At 47.8% G+C, this 15,601-nt stretch overlaps 1 protein-coding gene across 2 annotated transcripts; it reads right to left on the bottom strand.

Moving 5' to 3' along the window:
* Nucleotides 1-3,112: 3,112 nt before the first annotated feature.
* On the bottom strand, nucleotides 3,113-14,884 carry map2k6 (mitogen-activated protein kinase kinase 6). Of its 2 annotated transcripts, none has more exons than XM_076035015.1 (12): nucleotides 14,490-14,884; nucleotides 8,590-8,653; nucleotides 8,311-8,359; nucleotides 7,383-7,496; nucleotides 6,197-6,316; nucleotides 5,980-6,096; nucleotides 5,835-5,886; nucleotides 5,619-5,746; nucleotides 5,467-5,544; nucleotides 5,207-5,346; nucleotides 4,890-4,935; nucleotides 3,113-4,762 (listed from the first exon to the last, which is right to left on the bottom strand). In XM_076035015.1, exons 1-12 carry the CDS (start codon nucleotides 14,635-14,637, stop codon nucleotides 4,685-4,687), a joined length of 1,134 nt encoding a protein of 377 aa, XP_075891130.1. In that variant the 5' UTR covers nucleotides 14,638-14,884; the 3' UTR covers nucleotides 3,113-4,684. The 2 variants fall into 2 exon arrangements, with proteins under 2 accessions (XP_075891130.1, XP_075891131.1); XM_076035016.1 differs by lacking the exon at nucleotides 14,490-14,884 and adding an exon at nucleotides 14,311-14,447.
* Between the last annotated feature and the right edge of the window lie 717 nt (nucleotides 14,885-15,601).

Here is a 15,601-nt window from a genome sequence, read left to right as displayed (position 1 = left end):
GCAAGTTAACATTTTCATAGTTGCTTTTGGCTGCATGCATGCAACTACCAAAGTTAACTTACATCATTAGCAGCTAGTTGGAATGTTTTACAGCTGAGTGATATCTACAGTCAACGGTAAAATGTTGCTTGCTGATTATACTTGTTGGACTAAATGTAGAAAAATGATTAGTATAAGATTTTTAGCGCATTTTGGGCCTTCACTTTTGGGCGAACGGTGATACTGAAGTGCGTCAGGCATCTCCTGGGCCTTGACCTGCACAGCGGTCAAACACGGTCATCCTTTATAGTTAATATAAATGTGGCCAAGGCTTTTATCCCACTCTCGAAGAACACAGAAGCATTTTTTTTTTTTTAAACAGTAGGATGAACTCTTGTCTGCCGGTGATGGCAGGAAGGGCAGGAAGACCCTGCGCAGTGCGGCTATAATTATCTTTATCACAAAAGTCTGAGTGAAGGAACCGACTTCAGGGTCGGAAGGATGTGCGTCAACACGCGTCGTCTGTGAGAAGGTGCTGTGTGAGAATGTGGAAGTGGCAGGTAGTTAGCTTTGTGGCTTCCCCCAGAAACACTCCCCCTGTCCACACTGTTTAGCTTCTCTCAGCTTTGTTTAGCTTCTATTTTTCTATTTTTCGACAACATCCTCGCACTGTACGGAAGTTCAGTGGGTTCAGTTCCCACACCTGCAGAGCGGCTGCGCTATACATGGCACTTTTTAAAGCTTCCTAAGGAGAGTACGCTCACAACAACACAACACAGTGCTGTGAGAAATCAGAAAAAGACAAACGTGAAAAAACTCACAAAAAAGAACATTTTCAAGGTAAAATAAATAAATAATTAAGTGAAATTCAAGACAAAAATAAAATGTAAATACACAGTACAAAACATTTATTAAATGTAAATTTAAAGAGCATCTTTCAAAGCTAGTTCACACAAAACAACAGATTAACAATTATAGCAAGTAAAACCAGATGAAATATTTTCTAAATTTGTCAAGGATTTTTGGAAAAGAGCAAGTTTTTTATTAAAAACAAAAAAACAAAAAACAAAGGAAAAAAAGGTGTACACACGATGTTTTGTGTTTTGCCTTTTTCACTTAGGAAAAATACAATTTATCTATTTACATAATTTTGATAGTAGTAAAACTATATTTGAGGCTACGGTATTAAAGTGACCTTTAAAAGATAAATAAAATGTTTTTTTGAAAAATGCAAAACACATTTTGCGTAGTTTTTATTTAAGCCTTCAGTATAAAGCAGTAGTTCGTCCAGTCACATCAGAGCAAAAAGCCACCCAGGTATTTTCTGTTTGAAGTTTGTTCCCCCTGTGTGTGTGTGTGTGGGGTTGAAGGGGGCCGGGGGGGCGGAGGGGGGTACCTCCTCACACAATCCAAAGACATTCACATTAGACTAATTGACTACTCTAAATTGTCTCTCTGACTCTTTGTGGCCCTGCAATAAACTGCTGACTTGACCGGGGTGCAACCTAAAAACTTCACCCTAAAGCAGGAAGGGAGGGCAGCCTGCACCGCCGCCGCCCCCCCCCCAGTGCCTCAAGTGCAGGAGAAGCAGTGATAGAAACTGGATGGATGAGTTCAGTCCCCCTGCAGTTCCAGTGTTTGGCTGAAACAGAAAAGACACTGACCTTATTGTGTAAAAATACCTCCTTGTTTTATTGATTTTCCATCATTACAATTGCACGTAATCAGTGTGAGCAATCTGAATTACTTATAGAAATTTATCAAGCTCTAAATGAACAGTCATCAGTCTTTAGCAGAGGCTTCGAGGAGACGTGTGAACATAGCGAGAACTTCACTTCCCATCTGTTGCATCTCTTTAAACAGAAGACAAAATAATAATAATTATAATCAAACAGACAAACAAAAAGCCCTGACGTCCCACTCCCCATCCTCACAACACAACATAGCAACATCAGAAGTCACGTGATCTCCAGCAGCGTCACCAAATGCAGAGACAGAAATCCCTGGGAGTCGCTTCCACAAACAGTTCACACTCATTTCAATCCGGCCAAGCGCAACACGTAAAGCAGCAGTTCACGCAGGCTCACCGACAGGGAATTGTATTTTGGCTGGGTTTTTTTTTGTTGTTTTTTTTACTTTTCATTCATCAGTTGACACATTTTCTCTCTTGAAGGAAGAGGAAGAAGGTGAGCAAGCTTCCTAGTGAGCCTGCACCGGTAAAGTCCAGGCGAATACGTGCCTGTTGCTGGGTGCCGCAAGAAGCTAAATCGGTGGAAGGATGGGTGGAGTGGTGGGGGGTGGGAGGGGTGGGGGGTGTCATGGTGATGAACAATGTCCCTTTGAGACATCCTGGTTCTCTGCTCACCGTGATAAACACCCAGGCTGTGCTGAGCAGGTGAGGCGGCAGAGATTCTCTCACACCAACCAGAAGAGGATACAGAAGACCTTCTCATGATGTACACACACACACACACACACACACACACACACACACACACACACACACACACACACACACACACACACACACACACACACACACTCTTGTGTTTGTTTGGACTCGTCTCCTTCCAGCAAAAGTCAAATGTGACTGAGTGTTTCAAAAAGAGCAGAAGTTGTGAAGTTCAATGAGAAGACTGCAACAGACTCTGGCTCTGAGCTGGAGAGACGAGTCGTCATCTCATTAGTGTACTGAGACTAGATGGGATTTCGCTGATGGAGCTCAAAGAGACAGAACGTAAGTGTTGGGGGTTGGGTGGGTTGGGGGGGCGGGGGGGGGGCTCAAGTGGTGTCTCTTCCCAGAGGTCACGGCCCGCTCACCCCAGACACTGCACACATACTGATGAGGGGAGAGTCTGTATGTACTGGTGAACGTGGAAAGAAACTAGGAAGTGTCGGAGGCACTTCACGGGCACGCAAACAGACCTAATTTTACCACGCATTTGACTCGAGCAGACCAAAAAAACATAATTAACGGGCCATCGATCAGAAATCAGCCTTGAAAAAACGCCACTAGCACGTTGTGTCACCATCGCAGCAGTTCTTGCATCACCAGCCCTCAGAAATCAGCAGGAGGAGGAGGGAGGACGCCATCGACACGGGACGTCCTCGCATCCATCAGCGTCACTTTCACTTCACACACGGAGGCACATACAAGGCGTATAAGTACAAGTTCAGAAGGAGGCGACAGCCAATGAAAAAAAAAAAAAACAACACACAGACAAAACAAAAAACATCCAACAGACAGAGATGCTCCGCCAGGTCGCTCAGGTCTCAGCAGAGACCAAACAGCAGTTCTAATAAATAAGAAATTAAACTGCAGTAAATATATCTGAGAAGAAGGAACCGGATCCAAGTGAGAATAATTAATAAAATAATAATAAAAAATAAGGTCCAGTTCTTCTCAGGTGGAAAAGGGACAGAAAGAGAGCGGCTCATGACTGGCTCAGACAACAACACAAGGTGGACAACATCACACTCTCTCTCACACACACACACACAACACACAGGGCTGCACAATCACAACATCATTCAATTAGGTACCACATAGAAGTCGCATTGTGTGCAGGTGCTGCAGAAAGGAAAGAAAAGAAAATTGCAGGGTCAAATTGTGATTTCAACTTTTCCTTTTTCTTTCGGCCTGAAAAATACAAAAACGTGAGTGAATCAACTTTAGAAAGTGTAGTTGCTGTTTGTTTAGTCTGTCACTTTCTGACAGTATAACTAATAAACAATAAATAAATTGTTGATGTACGCAACAGTCTTGGCGTCGTAACATTAAATCCTGACTGCGGTTCCTCGCCGTCACCTTCGTATTATCGCAACAGTACCACTTTTATGTACCGCAAAATAAAATTAAACTGTGAGTTTCTGATAAGTAGTATATATCAGGAATGCGTGATGTTCATATATCTGGTCTATATTTTATTATTCAGATGAGTCTTAGGAGTAAATGACTAGTGATGATAAATAAAACATATATTTTTTTAATATCATTTATCAAGGCAGAGTCAAAAAAGGTGTTATCGCAGAGAAGTTCTAATGACACAACGCTTCCACTGAGCAGCCCCACACACACACACACACACGCACACGCACACGCACACACACAGCCAGAGCCCAAACGTTGTGGCAGACCTCTGCTGTAACAAGGAAGGGAAGCAGGCTGGGTGTAGTACCAACAAATGGCCACTAGAAGGCCGTCCACCTGCAGAAATCAATTCTGTACATGCAATCAATCAATATAACTGACACGTTGAGTATACAAACACTTAGATTATACATATATTCATGATTTCATCATTAACCTTTTTCACTTTTTAAAAAACAACAAAACAAAAATAAAACTCCAGTTTTCCCACCGCGATGCAACCACGTGTTCAGCGCATGGATGGCAGAGGGAGGGTTTTCCTTTCCTTTTTCTTCTTCTTCTTGTTTTTGCATACGGATGTTGTAACTTAATCCAGGCCTAAGACTGAGCTCCACCACGACATGCCAGCCACCAGGGGGCGCCAGAAGCCTCCTTGCCACATGCCTATCTCTCTGTCTGACTGACTGCAGGAGAGGAAGGGGGTGGGGTGGGTGGGGGAGGGGTCCCACAGGTGTGCAGGGCTGCTATTGGTGCTCACCCCCCCTCTCTCTCGTCTGGCCCCGCCCCCTTTTCCGCCCCGCCCCTCCCCCGCCCCCTCTGTGCAGGTGCGGCAGCTCAGTCCTCCAGGATGACCTTCACAAAGCTGGCCACGTCGGTTTCTTTGGCCTCGTGGGAGGTGAAGAAGGGATGTAGCTGGAGAGGACGGAGGGGAAGACAAACAGGGAGAGAATATTACAGTGGCAGCGCGCCCTCTGGTGTTCACTCACGGCTATTGCAGAAGAGTAGACGGGATTTCTTTTTTTTTTTTTCATGCACTCACCATGAGTTCTGTGTAAGTCGGACGCTCTTTGGAAACTTTCTTCAAGCTTTTACGGGACACAAACAAAATAGTGAAAGTCAACCAAAAAAATCCAAATCAGAGAGATTTATTTTCATCATAACGTAACTGAAGCCAATGAGGTAAAGCTGAGGGGTTTAAAAAAAAACTCTAATCGTGATATTTGTTTGCACAAGAGCGCAGAGACGAAAGACTCAGATTAAAACAATTGATGATTAAATGCTCACTCTTGTTTGTTAATTCTAATTTGCAAACATTATATAATGCATCTCTGACGAAGATGAAGTGAGAAGACGCACCACTGAGAGCTGAAGTCCACAAAGTCTGGGGAGAACTGGTCTGCGGGGAGCTGAGGCGACGGCTCCTCCACCACCTGCTTCAGCTGCTGGAAGGGCGTCCCCCACGAGTCGTAGGGGAAGCGCAGGATGGCCAGCTCAATCTGAGGGGAGGAGAGGAAGAGGAGGAGGGAGAGGGAGAGGAAGAGGAGGAGGAAGAGGGAGGTGAGCCCGCTGCGAGATCACACTGTAGCACGGCGGCGCCCCGGCTGTCCCGCTGTTACCATGGTGATCCCCAAACTCCAGATGTCCGACTTGACGTTGTAGCCCTTCTGGTTGGTCTCCGGGTTGATCCTCTCCGGCTGCGGGACGAGAGGGTGACGTGAGCTCCCATGTTGCACCGAGCCGACGACCGTCGCTAGGCTGTCGTGCTTACCGCCATGTAGGGTTTGCAGCCGGCGTCCATGGTCTTGGCCACCGAGTCGACCAGGTAGCCGCTGATGCCAAAGTCGCACATCTTCACCTGACCCTGAGTGTTGATCAGCACGTTGGACGGCTTCACATCTGCGACAGGAGAGAGGCTTTCAGGCACGTTGGGGGAGGGGAGGAGCGGAGATGCGGGACAGTGAGAGGGGCAGTGGCAGCGGCTCACCTCTGTGTATGACCTGCAGGTTACTGTGCAGATGCTCCAGGGCCTTCACGATCTGCAAACACACACACAGTCACTTTAGCCGTCGACCGACAGACGGACGGATGGACGGACGCTCGCCGACCAAGTGTGCGTGGCGGGGACTCACAGAGACGGCTATCTTCCCCAGGATGTCCTCGGGGAACGGCAGGCCTTTCTCGATCACCATCTTGTAGAACTTGTCCAGGGACGTGTCCATCAGCTCCATGCAGATCCACACGTCGCCCTGCGGAAGAGGAGGAGACACACGGCAGCCTTCAGGGCTCGCTGGGCCAAAAAAAACTAAACAAAAACAACCACGAGGGGAATCAAGCACCGGCAGTCACCTCTCTGAACAGCGCCCCGTAGAAGGTGACCGTGTAGAAACAGTCCACCGTCCTCATGGAGATGTCCAGGTCCATCAGCAGCCTCTTCTGCTCCTGAGTGTTGACGGTGGCCCGGATCCGCTGGCAGACAACCACAAAAACACAGTCAGAGTTGCTTCCTCAGGGGGGGGGGGGGGGGGGGGGGGGGGGTACGAGACTCCACACTGGGTGGAATCTCATCATTCTGGGGACCCCTGCCTCAGTGTGTCAGTGTGGATAATGCCCCCTAGTGGCTGTTTCCACTAATGGCTCCTCAGTGCCCTGACTGTTTCTGCGGGGTGGGTGAAAACCTGTGTGCCTTTGGGGGGGGCACTTCAGTTGAATGTTGTTTTTAATATATATATTTTTCATTTTCAATTTTTTTTTATTTTACTATTAATTTTTGTCAAGCACCTTGGTTTGCACTGTATGTATGAAAGCTAAGTACAATTAAGCTTTGACGGAGACGGAGACGCATGTTCACACACATCCTGCTACAGTTAAAAGGCCGGCAAAAGGCTGCCGTCTCACTCTGATGATGATGATGATGATGATGATGATGATGATCACATGCAGCCTGATGCCACATCCACCACCCAGCATTTGTTTAGTATTGGATACATTGCATAACTCTTTATTTAATTGATGTTATTTCCAGTAACTGAACATGGTGTTTAAGGAGTCTCTGCACCAATACCACAGCAAGCCACAAGGGGGAATCAAAGCTTATTTCACTTCACTTTTCACAATATGTTTACTTTTTTTTTTTACTTTTTATTACTTGTTATGTCAGACCAAAATCAACCTGGATAAAGGTGACTAATGTGTGACTAATGTGACTAATGGATCTATTCATTGTGGTTTAGGCAGACCGGCTCTCCACGTTCACACTTTGAATGAGTGTTTACACCTTTCGGAATCAGGACCAGCTGAAACCACTCGACTCAAGTGGAGTAGATTACTTGAAGGAGCCTTTTCACATCAGAATCTTCTGACTGACGTGTTTCCATCGCACACGTGGAGCGCTTTATATCTTCATTTTCGCACAGAAGAATAAGATTCTTGCTGCTCCAAAGCCATATCAGGTTCATCATTCATCCAAAGCACTGACGTTAAAACAGCCAGTCAGGTTTTTCATGCACTCCATCCCGAAGACGCCGTCACTCACCTTCACAGCCATGATCAGGCCACTGGGGACGTGCCTCATTTTGTCCACCACGCCATACGCGCCGCGGCCGAGCTCGGAGATCTGCTCCAGGTCATCGGCCTTCACCTCGAAATTCTGCAGCCGAGGCAGGGAGAGATCACAATGAGACGGCAAATCAAAACCAATGACAATTGAGACAATGAGGAGGATATCAGCGCATCACCACCTCGGAGTTCAACTACTGATCGAAGGCTATAAGATGTTCTGAAAGACTGACTGGGTGAGCCTTGTGTCTGACACAGGAATGGAGGGGAAACACTTGACGCGCGTCAGCAGCCGGTGGCGAGCTGTGATATTTTCTGAGAGTTGATAGGAAACTGACTCCACTGCAGCCACTTTTCACAAGGCAGGCATCACTTCCCGTCACTTCTGCTCTTTCACCTGGAAGGACACTGATTGGTCCTGACGCACTCTAACCAGGCGAAAGGGATTCTGACTGGAGCTTTTAAAAGAGCTGAGATTTCATGAATGCAGCCCCTCGGCCTCGATCACGTCTGAATCACACAAACTTCTGTTTTCAGTTTGACTGCAGACTGGCAAAAAAAAAAAACTCTGCCAATGGAAAATTCCGCTTATTTGATGACTTTAAGATAAATATTTTAACGGCCCAAAGGGCAATAAAAGGCATTCCATTCTCCCCACAATCAGAAATGTTTGATTGGGATGTAATGCTCAGCGAGGCGTTCTCAACAGCTGTGTGTTGGGAGATCGTGGGACGTGACCAAGGCGAAACACACCGCCAGGAGAGTAAACACTCGGCTGTTATGTAACAGTCCGAGGAAAGAGAGGAAACAGAGATTCATGAGGCATGGCAGGGATTTGAATGGAGCGCACAGGTAAGAATAAACAAGCTCTGATCCAAATAGGGCGACGCAGGGCATGAAGTTACCTTTTCTCCGATGGTCACGCAGGCCTTGGAGTCCAAATCTCTGGGGGGCCTGAGAGACGCAGACGGTTGGTTATGCAGAAACCAGCAACAGTAAATATATGAAGAGAAATAAATGAAAAATATATCAAAAGGGATTTCAGGTCCTACATGATGGTGAATTGTAGCAATAATAAACTGAATGTAAAAAAAAACAACTCTGTCTTGTTGTGCTAAACCTGCTGGGAGCTATCAGGATGTTAGCATTAGCATAGCATTGAAAGGGCAGCATGGGGAACTTACACTGCAGCAGGAGGAGGCTGCTCGAACACCTCCTTGGGGATTTTGAGCACTGGCTTCCTTTTACCTGAAAAAAACAAAACACAAACGAGACACATCAGAAACTCAAGTGGAGCTCTGAGGGTTGGACGGTGTCCGCAGACAACTGTTCAGCTAGCAGTTTAAAATAGTTGCCAAAAATCAAGCTTTGATTTACACCCATGGTTCTATTCAGCCAGCGTGACCTCCAAAATTTCCAGTATTACTTTTTTTCAGGTTAGTGTGAGACAGACAGATGGCAGTGACACAAGACAAAAAAAAATCAGTTGTTGCCTGGTGTTGTGTTGTAATCTGTGTTTTTTTTTTAAACTGGAGATCCCTGGATGTAATAATATATTAATATCTCACTACTTCCTGTATTATCGTTATGGTTGAAGAAATTATATTTAGTGAAACTATGCTTGGTATTGTAAAATACACTGCATTCCTTTAATTGTTGTACATCACGTGGTGTCACACTTTAGCTAGGCTGACCCACCTCACCAGACAGCCAGCAGGTGGCACCATCTAGCGAACTCAACCTATTCACTATGTTCAATGATTTCCCCTGAACACTGCAAACACACCAGGATCAAAGTCAATCTGGAGAACGCGGCTGATTTTCAGGGCTCCTTCTAATCACGCCAGCAGCAGACACGATGAATCTACCGCTGCGGCATAACGACTTTTCCATTTCCTGTGACTGCTCGTGTGCCAGCTGATGATGTAACAACGTGTTGCGCACAAAGCTGAAGGTGTGCCTGGTTAGACAGAGAGAGAAAGAAAAAAAGGAGGAGGGTGTGGAGCAACCACAGCAACTGAGCTCGCTGGAATCTCTCACATCAACGTCATGAGAGAGAGAAAAAAAACTTGTAGCTGTGGACAGAACCGTCACTCAAGACGCTGGCAGCAGGGCCTGTTACTAAGACACACACACACACACGCACGCACGCACGCACACACACACACACACACACGGTATGCCTGGAGTGTCCTGGTTTGTTCAAACAGTGCAGGGTGTGACGCGGCTGTGTGCTATGCGTCCCTCCACCGGCGGCCTCTCGCTGCCTCCCTGTCTTTCCAAAGGAGCTTTGTTGCACTAAAATGTCACTTTGGGCCCCGCCCACTCGCATTTACACGGCGCAACAATGGTAACTGGAAACCAGCGGCGCGCCGACCAATTCATAACGCGCTGGAAACTTACAAAAAAAGAAAGAAACAGCAGAGGAGGGGGAACACCTGTAAGGCGATAGCCTGGGAAAAAGATCCGCGTCGTGCATCAAAGTGGAGGAGAAGAAGAAGAGGAAGAGGAGGAGGAAGAGGAGGAGAGGAAGTCCTGCTGCCAATTGGCTGATCTTGGGGATCAATGTGTGCAGCGACGTTCCAGGGTTCCAACAAGGTGCAATAATAGCTCCGTCCCCTGACGCAGGTTCAGCGCTCCAATAAAATAGTGCCAGTGCTTCGCATACATCTCTTTATTTCCTTTGCCACAACTGTTTTTCTTTTTCTTTTTCTATTTTTGCCCTCCGCCCTCTGCATTGACGTAGCTGACACAGGATACGTATCAGACACGTCGCTGCCATTTTCCATATCGGTGCCCCTGCAGTTGCTGGTGGTGGCCCCCTGTCGCCAGCGACCATTCAACATGTCACAACATGTTTTTCTCCCAGCTGTCTTCAAACACGCGATTAGCAGGCAGCAGCACATGCACACGTGCACGCACGCATGCACGACGTTGCCCTGATTTAAACTAACCTGACAACAAAACATTCCCCAAAATCTTTTTTTTTTTTTTTTTTTTTCTTTACATACAAGTTCCCAGAGAAAAAAACAGAGTTAAAAGGGATCATCCTCCTGATTTTCCAATCTGTTGGATTTCTTTTGAGCATCTGCGGGAAGAGCACTTCAAAAAGCTTGGATGGGGAGACTTTCCACACAATAATAGAGTGAAGCAAAAAAAAAAAAGGAAGGTGATTGGATGAACTTTATCTTTGTCACATTCAAAATGGAGCAATCAAATTTCTTCAGCTGACACTGCAGACTTCTAATTAATGTAAGGAACAATACTTGATGTGCATCACTGCCGTGCAGCAACATTGGTACTCCACAGTTTTACCAGAAATGTTTTTTTTGCACTTCCTAATGACTAAACATTATGCCGGGTCTGACAAAAAGGCCGCAGCAGCAGCAGCCACAGCAGCAGCAGCAGCAGCAGCAGCAGCAGCAGCCACAGCAGCAGCCACAGCAGCAGCAGCAGCAGCAGCAGCGACCCGTGCAGTTTGCTACCTGCGAATTCTCTCCCTTTGTGGTTTCTAAAGGCAGATTGTAGCAATTCGCTTCCTGCTTTTGTCACAATTAAAGGAAGCTTGACTCATTCTAGAATGCCACTGATGACGCTCTGGCTCATGGGAGCTCGGCAAGATGGACGTGCGAGATGAAAGGAATGTAGAATGTCAGCGCACGGCGGCTGCGTTGCAACGCTACTCATAAACATGCAAAGACCACATTCTGCGCTAAAGAGCCATGAATTTGACCGTCCGCGCAGCTGGCCCCGAAAAAATGACACGATTCTGAAAATACCCCGCGTCAGATGTTCTCAAGATGATGTTGCACAACTTGGTGAAAGACACACACGCGCGCACATGCACACAATTCCCTTCCTTTGTTTCTGCTGAGCTCAGCATGTATCCTGTGCACACAGTGCTGGGCAGAGTGGGTTAATCAAAAGCAGCAGCCAGCATCAGTGCTGCTGATGACCTCAGCACATCGGCTCCAGAATGCACCCAGATGCCGACAAGGAGCTGCAGGAGACGGGTGTCCCTGACTCCCGATCGGGGCCACGCCCTCTGCCAGGCAGCCATGCTAACAGTGCGCAGGCCTGAGATCATTGCAGCTCCTGAATGGGATTCCACACGGAGGACAGGGACAGATCAGTCAGGGACACGGAGAGGGACGGCCAGTGCAGGGATGGGGGTCGACGAGGAGGAGAGGGCGGGTTCGAGATGTGAAAATAACTCCAGCCTCCGCAGCTCCGACCGCTCTGGCAGGTTGTGAGACATTCTACACTTCCAACGACGGCGGCTCTTTGGGTGGCAGCTGTCAGAGGCTCCTTTAGGGAAGCGAGTTGTCACCGAGCGGCTCTGAACTTCCTGTGCAAGCGCGAGACCGGCCAGCACTACCCTGAACATTCAGCCTAATGGAAGACATGCGGCGGGACAACAGACAGGACTTCTTTTCCTCTCATGTTTAGATGTACACATTCATTCCTCCGTAGATGTTTTTTTTGGAAGCAATGTAAACAGCTGAGGCTGCATGCAAACCATGTGAAATCCAATGAGAGGACCATTATTTGATGTGAGCGCCATCGTAAAAAACTTGCAGACCTATTTTTAAAATGATCTCGCCAGTAAAACATGAAGAATGTCCTCCCGACTGTTCCCATAATAAAGCTCAAATATTCTGGTTGCCGGTGCAGCCATCTGGATCCTGATGACATCATTTGGAGCCAGAGCCTGTGCAGCAGTGAACCAGAGGCGGAGCTGCAGGACGGACGCTGGGTAGGCCGCAGCTGTTAATCACAACAGTTCACGGCTCACTTCGCAGGGTCCAATATTTGGCGGTACGATGAAAACCAGATTGAGCGCAATAAGAAGAAAAAAGATACAGTAGCAAACCACCAGGGGGCAGGTGGGGACAGAGCAATCCTTAGCGCAACAAAACAAACCCAAAGCAAACGCAAAAGCTTCATCAAGTGGATGGAAGTAGTGCATATTAATTTCCCTGCTGAGTCATTGTGTAATGTCACAAATAAAATCATGCATTACGCTTTGAAGCAGGAGGAGGAGGAAAATCGGAACACATCCGACAAGGAAAATCTTAATTTCTAAAGAGATTCAAAAATCGGCCCAACACGATGTGGTTTTAATCCACTCCAAATGTTTTTCATTGCCCTTCGTCAGATGGCTGTTAAACACACCTGAAATTAAACCTCTCGGCCAATCAGGCCGAAAGAAAATCACTCAACAAGGAAATGCCAAAGCCACGTGGCTGCAAAAACCCACAAACTTGAAGCTATTCCGGAATGCTTCTTGATACTGTTGATGCTTGTGTCATAGGGTTGTGTAGCACCGCTCCACTTACTGACTTCATCTTTGGCCTGAGCCCCGAACCAGCCAGCAGAACATCCAGCGTGTCAACAACCGCGAGACGCTGACTTGGACTATTCGCATTACAAATGGGCCACTTGTGCTGTGGGCAGTCGGTGGGGTTGGGGGCACGAGCAGAGCACACTTCAGGGCTGGGCCGACGCCGGTGCGGGTGGAGGGTGAGGGATGGAATCAGACTGGACAGAACCAGACGCAGCAGGAAATTATCGAGTGTATTTTAAATCGCTTGCATGAAAAAAAGCCAAACCTTATTACGTTTTTTTTTTTTACCAGATTTTTTTCATTATTAATATATTGCTCCACTGCTGCTGCTGCTGCTGCTGCTGCTGCTGCAACTGGCTACAACAGCCGGATCTGGAGATTGTTAAGATTTGGATTGTTGCAGTTTAGGCTGCACTGAACATTGACTTTTAATGTTATGGCTGCTTATGTATTGTCCACCAGGGTTTCTGCTTCGTAAATGTCCTTGTAATGACTGCTGGGGGACTGTGTTGAAAAGAGAACTGCACGTCTTGATACACTTGATCTAGATTAAAACACAATAGTGCATTGTCGATAGACTTTGCATGTTCCTGCACTGATTCCACAACAATTAAATCGCGTCATTCCATGACAAAAAGCTGAAGAGTTAATATTCAACCAATCTATCAATCAATACTTCCTCTCTGTACAGTGAGTGAGACGTTTGCTGCAGCACTCTGTGGAACAGGAAGCTCCTCTTGTCAGGAAAGTCCCATTCATCTCCAAACGAGATTTGTTAACAAAAAAAAAAAAAGTGCGTTCGTGTATTATTCATCACAGGATGAACCGGCTGCAAAGAGCAAGTTCCTCCATGTAGGTGGACGAGAGAGACTCTTATTATATCAGCGTGGCCTCCACTCACTGAGTGCGTGCGTGCACGTTCTGCACGTTGTGCAATGATCCAGCTTCACGTTGGACTTCTTGGAAAACATGAAACAGGCTGGAAAACACGGCTGGCTCCGCCGCCGCCGCGGCTGCAGCTGCACGTCCGCGCACCCGCCACCGCTTCTCTGTCTGCAGGTTGACGACGAGCTCGGGGTCAAAGAGTGACGTGCACGCCGATTGCCCGCGCCAGCCATCAGCGGACGCGTGCACGGCTAGAGGGAGGTGTGTGTGTGTGTGTGTGTGTGTGTGTGTGTGCACCCACCGTGCAGCGGCAGCGGCAGCAGCTGACAGAATCGGATATTTTTAATATCCTGCGCGACTCCGCCGCTCGCCCCGGCAGCTCCGGACAACATGCTATTCTTGGCTTTTCTATCCCATAAGCTGAAATGTGCAACCAGCTCAAACACTGACAGCTGCGCGTCACGCACCGAGCTCCCCCGGCGGGTGCACGCCAGCCAGCCAGCGCGGCTCGCGGTTCGTTTTGCAATATGCGCTGCGCTCGTCTGCAGTTTTATGATAAAGCCTCGCAGTGTCCTTGTCCGTCTCGTGACTCCTCTCACGGCGCCCCGTGCTCCACATCCCTGACACTGCGAGCGAGCGTGCGTGCGCACGCGCGCGACCAGCATCGTCTTACCAGGAACTGTGCAGAGGGGAAGGTCTGAAGCAGGAAATGCAGCCGACCCTCGTTAAAACCGTCCAACTTTAAAAATGCACGAACCGCCGCCGAGCTGCAGCGGTGCAGGCGCCGCGCCGCGCCGACCGCGCGGTCGGCCGTCGTGCACGGTGCACGGTTCGGTTCGGTTCCTCTCTTACCTCCCTTCGGCTGAGACGTTTCCCCTTTGCTCTGACGGGGGGGAGGGGAGGCACAAGAGACTTTGCCTCCCTTCTCGCTCCCTCCCTCCATCGCTGCTCGCCTCGTTCTGCAACAAAGATGCACAAAAACAGCGGCGACGATCTTCATGCACTCGGCGCCCCTTCGCGTCCGAGGCGTGCGCGTCGGTGCACGGAGCCCTGGGCCGGATGCACGGTCCGAAGCGACGGCCGACGGCGCGGTGGTCTTGCAAAACGCTCTGCAAAAGGATCCTCCGCAGCTCTTACATGATGGGCCAAGGGCTGGCAGCTGAAAGCCCCTAACTTGGATCAGTGTGAGCCCCTGCGAGAGAACGTTCTTCCTGCTCCGAGCGCAAGGCACGCTGGGAAATGTAGTGCGGCCGAGCAAAGCCCGCAAGGCGTTCGGGAACGTTTGTAATTATTAACGTTCGTGTCATAAATGTCTGTTCCCGGCGGTGGTTGGAGACGGGGAGCCTTCTTAGTTACCTTTCATCCACTTACTTTGATCCTGTAATCATTCTACTTCAAGCCTTTGCGATTAGACCCCGAAAATGTAGTTTTAAACTCATTTTGCAATTGACTGACTCATGGCAGGGAGAATGACTGCCCTGGTGCTGACATGCACCCGGCTGTTACAGGATTATATAACTTTAGTTTCCTGCCCAGCACCTTGTCAAGAGAAAACACCTGCCTCTTCTGGACTGACGCTAGTTCTATTCCTATGAGGACAGCTGCTCACGCTGTGGCAACAAGCAATTAGACACAAACATGATTTAAAAAAAACAAAAACAATTCAAAGTAGAAAACTATATGTTGTTTCTTTAAAACTGAATAATATTGCACTTTTACATTCAGTGCAGAACGTTTCTATGGGTTTTTTTTTTTTTCAATAACTCATTAGCAGGAGCAGCCTCTGGGGACTAATGCAGAAGGGACGATTTCCTGAGATCTGCTGAATTTATTTCATATGTCAGTCTGTTAGAGAGCAAAAGCACCTTCATGGAGAAAGTAATTGCACTGACTTTCTGATGTTCAATGTACTTTTTTTTGTTTTGTCTTGACTTATGTTTTGTGGGTTCATTTCCCACCCAGGG

Source organism: Nelusetta ayraudi, unplaced genomic scaffold (genome assembly GCF_046127955.1).
Source record: "Nelusetta ayraudi isolate G7.1 ecotype Tasmania unplaced genomic scaffold, CSIRO-AGI_Nayr_v1 ptg000042l, whole genome shotgun sequence".
Lineage (NCBI taxonomy): Eukaryota > Metazoa > Chordata > Actinopteri > Tetraodontiformes > Monacanthidae > Nelusetta > Nelusetta ayraudi.
The sequence above is the reverse complement of the archived record's forward strand: the minus strand, read 5'-3'. Positions and strand labels throughout refer to the sequence as shown.

Excerpts from the sequence above, each read along its gene's own strand:
- map2k6 (XM_076035015.1), bottom strand. The coding sequence starts at position 14,637 with ATGAAGATCGTCGCCGCTGTTTTTGTGCATCTTTGTTGCAGAACGAGG. Across the intron at positions 8,654-14,489 it reads AACGTCTCAGCCGAAGGGAG|GTAAAAGGAAGCCAGTGCTC; the intron begins GTAAGAGAGGAA and ends TGTTTTTTTCAG. Across the intron at positions 7,497-8,310 it reads GCGTGACCATCGGAGAAAAG|AATTTCGAGGTGAAGGCCGA; the intron begins GTAACTTCATGC and ends CCTCGGCTGCAG.